This window comes from Mytilus edulis, chromosome 1 (genome assembly GCF_963676685.1).
Source record: "Mytilus edulis chromosome 1, xbMytEdul2.2, whole genome shotgun sequence".
In the NCBI taxonomy this organism is placed as follows: Eukaryota; Metazoa; Mollusca; class Bivalvia; order Mytilida; family Mytilidae; genus Mytilus; species Mytilus edulis.
Window position 1 is genome coordinate 35,633,215 of NC_092344.1, and position 7,816 is coordinate 35,641,030.

Below are 7,816 nucleotides of genomic sequence, written 5' to 3' on the forward strand. Positions count from 1 at the left end.
GTTGACATTCTTTTCCTTTTATAAATGACTGAACACGACTTATGCATGCGTAACCAATCTTCATCAGCGATATTTCGTTGTTTATTTTGACAAAAATGTAGCGTCAAATTTGCTGCCAAAAACGAATCATTATTTCATTATTTCACTTTTATGAACGATTGAACCAAACATAATCATATTCTATTTTTTTCAAATCTCGTAGCTAGTGCTTTTTAGAAATGTTTCAAAGTCTAACAATAGGCGAGACATTACCAAATTGTTGAGCAATGATGCATGTTTATCATAAATTTACGCCTAAACATTGATATTATAGTTTTATGAGGGTCACGATCACCAGTCCAGTAGTCAGCAATTCTGTATTGACATGACTTATCATTAATATGGTCATAATTATTATACAAAAGTTAAACTTTAAATTTTGGAAATAATAAGGCTTTTGCATCTCAGGAATACATATCTTACCTGTATTTGGCAAAACTTTTGGGGATTTTGGGTTCTCAATGCTATTTAACTTCGTATTTTTGGGGCATTTTTTAACTTTCTTTTTTTTTTTATATATTCGAGCGTCGATGACGAATCTTTTGCGTCTCATGGCGTACAAATTTCTCTGTATCTTTGATGAGTTTATTCACAGCCACTTCTAGTGATTTTTTTTGTTTAGGCAGCAACCATTTGATTTTCTGGGGGGGGGGGGGGGGGGGGGGGCTATGGTTTTTTTTGGAAAAAAAGTTTGTTTCCAGTTTTTGGAGAAAAAAAAAATTGTTTGTTTCACCCTCAGCTGCCACTATATGTAATGCTAAAATTGAAAATAAAAAATTGTTTTCGACATGTCGCGAAAAAAATAGATTGTTTTTCGCCGCAGGCGGGAAAAAAAATTTGTCCAGAAAAAAAAACCATAGCCCCCCCCCCCCCCCAGAAAATCAAATGGTTGCTGCCTTACAAAACTTTGAATTTTAGAAATAGTTAGGCGCTTCTACACCTAGTCCGACAAGCTGGGGCTGTGGGCTTGTTTGGAAAAATAGTCGTTTGACGTCAGAGTAATCTCGGACTATTCTACACCAGGAATATATTGCATTAGCTGTGTTCAGCAAAACTTTTAGGAATTTCGGGTCCTCAATGATCAACACCTTCGTCTTTATCTTGCCTTTTTAACTTTTTTTTTTTATATATTTCGGAGCGTCACTGATGAGCTAGTGTTTTGTAGACGAAACGCGCGTGTGACGTACATAATTTCAGTCCTAATTTTATCTAAACTTTTGTTTGCAGACATCAAAGAAAGATAGCGAATGAGATGGCGAACTGCTGTTTAATGTCCAATGACAAATTAAATAGGTTTTTTTTCAGGACGAAAAGTCTGAACATAATAGACTTGAACATATCGTTATGAAGGACACTTCCTTAATATGAAATGATTTGCTGCCATTAGAAGTCACATGACGTCAACGACGGCACAGTTCTGTCTGCAAATGTGTATAGACATTGTTATAAGTGACCAGTCCCGTTTGTATAGACTGTCCCTGATCTCATACAAAAACGTTGATATTGATATTGACCATAAAATTTCATACATGGCCTTTTATAGCAGATTGACTATGCGGTATTGGTTTTGCTCATTGTTAAGGTCGTACGATGACCTAGACTATTGATTTGTTAATTTATTACAAACCAACCAGACCAAACAATATTTATGTGAAAATGTTTAGTTTTATTATCTTAGACGGCTATAACACTTATAACATTAGTAGTCTCAGGTTTTATATGAAATCATACAATCATCTCAAATGACGGCTTACAATTTAGGTAAAAAAAGTCAGGATAATAAAGTAATAAAAAAAAGGCAGGACCGAATAGAGTGAAAAATAAAAAGGCAGGACAGAGATTACAACTAAAAAAAAATGCAGGACAAAATTTTTCATCCTAGCCCCCCCCCCCCCTAAAAATCAAATGGTAGCTCCCTTAATACAAAATGTGTCGTCGTCATTTTCATTAAAGTAACAGATTAGGAAAATTGTCATTATTATTTAATTATTTTCTGTAAATTGGGTACACAATCGGATAGTAATCTAGGTTTTGGTCAAACTCACGGCTTATATCATTTCAAATAATTTCATTTTACATTTTTATTTTGTTTAATAGTTTGATATAAATTAGCAGATATCAAAGAAGTGAAGTTCTGCGCTGGTAAAATTTAAAGATTGAAACATCTTTTACTTATATTTTTTGTTTTAATAAACACAAGAACACATATTTTGTCAACGATATAAGGAACTTCATCTTGTCCCCTCTGTCCTTCGCAAATTCTGGTAGCGACCGCTACTATGGGTGGACATATGACAAGGGCCATTGATGCCCAGATCTTGAATCCAGATGTTGCTCCTGATTATCGCAACGCACCAAAATTTGATCCTATGTTAGGATTTCAAAATGGAAGAAAAGAAAGAGGTTAATATTACACTTGTATAATATTTCAACTAATATGAGGCAGGCATTACCTGTAAATGGGGACGAAGTCTGTATGCATTATTTTTTGTAACTTTATTATTTGTTAAAAAAATAAAACGGAAATACCGTAACGTTTCCGATTTTGGTTCTGTTGTTGGGGATTTTAGTTGTGACGTTATTTAAATTATGACGTCATATGCAATGTAAACAAAGAAACGCTTTCATCAGGTAACGTTTTTTCATATCAAAGAATTATTTTAAAAAATGAAATTGGTATTGCGTTCCTTCCTATTTATACTAGACTGATAAATATATATTTTACTCAAAAAGGAAGTATATTGTAGATTTCTGCGCCGGTGCGGGATTTCAAAAAGGCGACAAAAAAAGATTTGAACGATTTTGAGTTCATTAGTACAATGAAAAATTCGGGAAATTTTCCCGTATTTTTTTTTTTATTGAATTTTCTACTGTTATTGGGGACTTCGTCCCCATATAATTCATTTTAGTTTTTACAAAGTGTTGAAAGAACCTTATTAGCATTAGGCCAAATTTGAGCTAGAATGCTAGTTAATCAGTCAAGTATTGGTCCCTTTTCAAAACGGGTAAAGTTGGTCGACCAAAAGCTTTAATCAAAATGGTAACTGATCTATACTATGAAAAGTAATTTTCAGAAATATTCCTCAACATTCTCTTTAATTATTTTACTCTATCTCAAAGGCTGAGACAAATTCTAACCAATGTGATACCACTCCTGAGGCTGCTGTTTGTCTCATTGCGAGGACCAAAATTTCAAGTGTTTATTTTTTAAAACAAGTTCTATTAAATCAACCTGTAAATTCAAAAATACCTGGTGCTAAGTCACTATTAAAGTCAAGTGCATCCTAAAAGGTGTACTTGATTTGGTCCATATTTTTATTTGTTTTAACCAATAACTACATAATAAACTTTTTTTAAGGAATTCAATGCTAGCACTGCATGCAATAATCCTATACCTATCAGTCATCAAATTGCCAAATATGGGAGTACAAGGATAAAGGCTGTGGATTTTCTATAAAATTTCCATATGTTTAGCATTGAATCAACAAAAGGGTACATTATCCTTCAGATGGAAGCAGGACAAGTCGCCCCACTGGCAAGTCGCCCCACACCTAGTCGCCCCACTTTTTCACCAACTCGCCCCACTTTAAAAAAAAACGCCCCAACCTGGATCACCAACTCGCCCCACTTTTTAAAAAATCGCCCCACATGTGAAATTGGTTAAATCATGTTTAATATTACTCCTGCCAACTCGCCCCACTTAATGGAAAACGGTAATATTTATATATAAAATTAAAATATAAAAACTCGCCCCACTTAAAAATAATTTTCGTATTATTGAAGAATAACTGTATTTTTTTAAGATTAGTTATTTGCATAACAATTGAAAAGAAACCTGTTAATTGTATCATAATGCAATATATCATAATACTTAACGGATTTCAATTAACAGCAATTTGTTATCATAGCAATTACCAGATTGATTACTTTTGTCTCTGAATTTAGAATAATTCAACACTAACGAGCAATCAGAGAAAGGCAAATTTACGGAATTTAACTTATATACAACGGGATAACATCTTTTTCCATAAGTGGGGCGAGTTGGCAGGAGTAATATTTACGGAATTTAACTTATATACAACGGGATAACATCTTTTTCCATAAGTGGGGCGAGTTGGCATTACTACATTCATCCTGGTTAATAATATGTTAATCTAGATTTTATCGTTTTCCATTCAGTGGGGCGAGTTTTCAGGAGTAATATTAACGGGATTTAACACATTTCACAAGTGGGGCGATTTTTTAAAAAGTGGGGCTAGTTGGTGATTCAGGTTGGGGCGGTTTTTTTTAAAGTGGGGCGAGTTGGTGAAAAAGTGGGGCGACTAGGAGTGGGGCGACTTGACAGTGGGGCGACTTGTCATGGATTCCTTCAGATTTACATCTGAAATTCCAAATCAATACCTTAACTTAATTGCACCCACTGCTTAACTTAAATTAATTAATTTGTTAATAATCACTCACAAAATCGTTACCCTTTGAACCATTTTAGAAGTCAGTCTTTACCATATGATACTTAGTCTTGTTTGTCCAAAGTTATTAAAAACTCTGTATACTGGTTCTAACTACATATTAACTAAAAGATTGCCCTTTTCTCTGCTGCAGTATTTTTGGGAGTCCCTGAAACTATGATCTAGATTTCAGCATCATTATTTTTCCATATTAATGTTTTGATTTAACAGAACGTTCTATATTATGTACTGCTTTATCAATACTCTTGGATTGGTGAAACTTAAGAATGAGTTGCATATATAAACTTAATAAACTGTCTGATCTAAAGACATTTTTCGGTATGATATCAATACATGTACATGTGTACGAATCTAAATTGTTTTGATTTTCTAGTATAGCTGCTATAACTAATTCTTATTGATCTAATTTTTCAGTCATGATGGTTAGTGCAGAAGACATGGATGTCGCAAAGGTTCCTTTGAGACATCGTGGTTACTGTGCCCATCTATATATAGAATGGAGAAAATGTATGCAGGATCATTTCTTTATGACATCTAAATGTGGTCATCCAAAACATGACTTTGAAAACTGTGAATTTGAGGAGTAAGTTTACTTTCTAATTGGTTTTCAATATAAGCCAGAAAATCTTGGGTAATGTAAGGTAATTCAATATAAAAAAGAAGTGGTATGATTGCCAATGAGACAACACTTCACAAATTATCAAATGACACAAAAATTAAAAACTATAGGTCACTATATGGTCTTCAACAATGAGCAAAGCCCATATCACATAGTCAGCTATAAAAGGCCCCTAAATGACAAATGTAAAACAATTCAAACGAGAAAACTAACAGCTTAATTTATGTACAAAAAATGAAGGAAAAACAAATATGTTACACGGTAACAAATGTCCACCACTGAATTACAGGCTCCTGACTTAGGATAGGCACATACATACAGAATGTGGTGGGTTAAATATGTTATTGGGATCCCCATCCTCCCCTAAACCTGAGAGAGGGTAAAGATCTTTCTAACCTACATTTTGAACTTTGACAGAAATTATTTTATACAATGAACCAGTATACATGCATGATATTTCAGCCCTTCTTTTAAATACAGATGTTGAACAGATTTTTCTTGTAATATAAGCTTAAAATATTATATGTAAACTTGTTGGTTATTTAGTTTTGCTTATTATAAAGAAGTTCTAAAATAATTTGATCCTTAATATCAATATTTGGTATGCTGCTGAGTTATTTAACATCTCGGCTTTCTTTAAACCAACATCTTTGAGCCATTAAGCAAAAATTCTTTGGAAGGTAGTGATCAATTTGAAAACCAAGTGCTATAGTGTGATATTTTTGTTATAATTTTAATAATTTTTTTTCCAGTTATGTGCTAAGAATGAAGGAATATGAAAGAGAAAAGAGACTGCTTAAACGTCAGAAAAGAATTAGGGAAAAACAATTACGAGAAGATATTGGTGGTTAATTATATCTTAATTAGATCTATTTTATTTGTTTGTTTTCTATTAAAGTTGTGATGACTTATCAAAGTTGACTAGTTATGTTTATATTCAGGTATGTACATACTTTACCTATTTTATGCCCTTTGGTTGGGTTGCTGTTTCTTGTATACATTCCCTATTTCCATTCTCAATTTTATAGTCTAAAATGATTATTTTCAAAATAACTGTAAAGTATGTTCTGTAAGTATGATCACATACATCTTGGAGGATTATTATCAATACTTTCTGCCTCATTGTTCACCTTTCTCTTCATATGTCTATCCATCTGTCTGTCATAGCATATCTTGTGCCAATTCAATTTAATATAAAATAAAATGATGTGGCATGATTGCTAATGAGACAACTCTCCACAAGACACCAAAATGACACAGAAATACAACTATAGGTCACTATAAGGTCTTCAACAATGAGCAAAGCCCATACCGCATAGTCCGCTTTAAAAGGCCCGAAATAACAATGTAAAACAACTCAAACGAGAAAACTAACAGCCTTATTTATGTAAAATAAATGAATGAAAAACAGATATGCAACACATAAACAAAGACAACCACTGAATTACAGGCTCCTGACTTGGGGCAGACACATACATGCATATAAATGTGGCTGGGCTAAAATGTTAGCGGGATCCCAAACCTCCCCTAACCTGGGACAGTGGTGTAACAGTACAACATAAGCCTTGCATATCTTCATAGCATTTTACAAAATGTGTGACACTTTTAAGGCAAGCTTCATTATGATTTGGATGATAATTAGATTTGTGCTCCCAAGTTAAGGGACGTAATTGTATTTTTATAGATAATGTTGAGCATATGTTGTACCAAATCAAATTTCCTTTAAAGTATATACATGATTCACATATTTGGTCCCAAAAGTCCTTTTGGTTTTTTTTTCGTTTTTTTTTGGAATTGTCTATCCATGTCATTTATTGATATTCAAATAGACAATTTGAAGCAAACCAAATGTAAATTTAAAGTTGCTTTATTGCATCTTTCAGTAAGGGGTTCTACAAAGAGAGTTCCTTAATTTCAACAATCTTCACATTTGCTGTTCTGAATATAAAGGGACTGTTTAAATCCATCAAACAAAAAATAATTATAAAAAGTAAATGAATAATCATATTACATTTTTAACCGGATTTTTGTGACAAAAATGTCGGTTATTGATTTGGGGATGTACGGCGGGCGGGCTGTCGGGCGGGCGGGCAATCAAATGTTGTCCGTGCATTAACTCATGAACCGTTCAAATAAAGCTTTTAAAATTTTAATATGTTATTCCTGACAACTATACGAAGGTCAAGTTCAATAATGGCTTTTACCGTTCAGGAGTTATGGTTCTTGAAAGATTGAAAAATGGAGTTGTCCGTGCATTTACGCATGAACTGTTCTACCAAAGCTTCCCAAATTTTAATATGTTGTTACTAATGAAAGAATGGAGGTCAAGTTCAATAATGACGAATTTGACTTTTACCGTTCAGGAGTTGTGGTTCTTGAAAGATTGAAAAATGGAGTTTCCAGTCGTGTCCGTGCATTTATGCATGAACTGTTCTACCAAAGCTTCCGAAATTTTAATATGCTGTTACTGATGACAAAATGGAGGTCAAGTTCAATAATGACGATTTTGACTTTTACCGTTCAGGAGTTATGGTTCTTGAAAGATTGAAAAATGGTTTTTCCCGTCGTGTCCGTGCATTTTCTCATGAACCATTCAACCAAAGCTTTTGAAATTTTAATATGTTGTTACTGATGACAAAATAGAGGTCAAGTACAATAATGACGATTTTGACTTTTACCGTTCAGGAGT

General features: G+C 33.4%; 1 protein-coding gene across 1 annotated transcript; it reads left to right on the forward strand.

Moving 5' to 3' along the window:
• Nucleotides 1–2,166: 2,166 nt before the first annotated feature.
• On the forward strand, nucleotides 2,167–6,043 carry LOC139481891 (NADH dehydrogenase [ubiquinone] 1 beta subcomplex subunit 7-like; the record flags this gene model as incomplete). The annotated part of the gene is given in 3 exon segments (XM_071265411.1): nucleotides 2,167–2,442; nucleotides 4,923–5,091; nucleotides 5,880–6,043. Coding segments are annotated over 3 exon segments (393 nt in total). The 3' UTR covers nucleotides 5,980–6,043.
• Nucleotides 6,044–7,816: the final 1,773 nt, after the last annotated feature.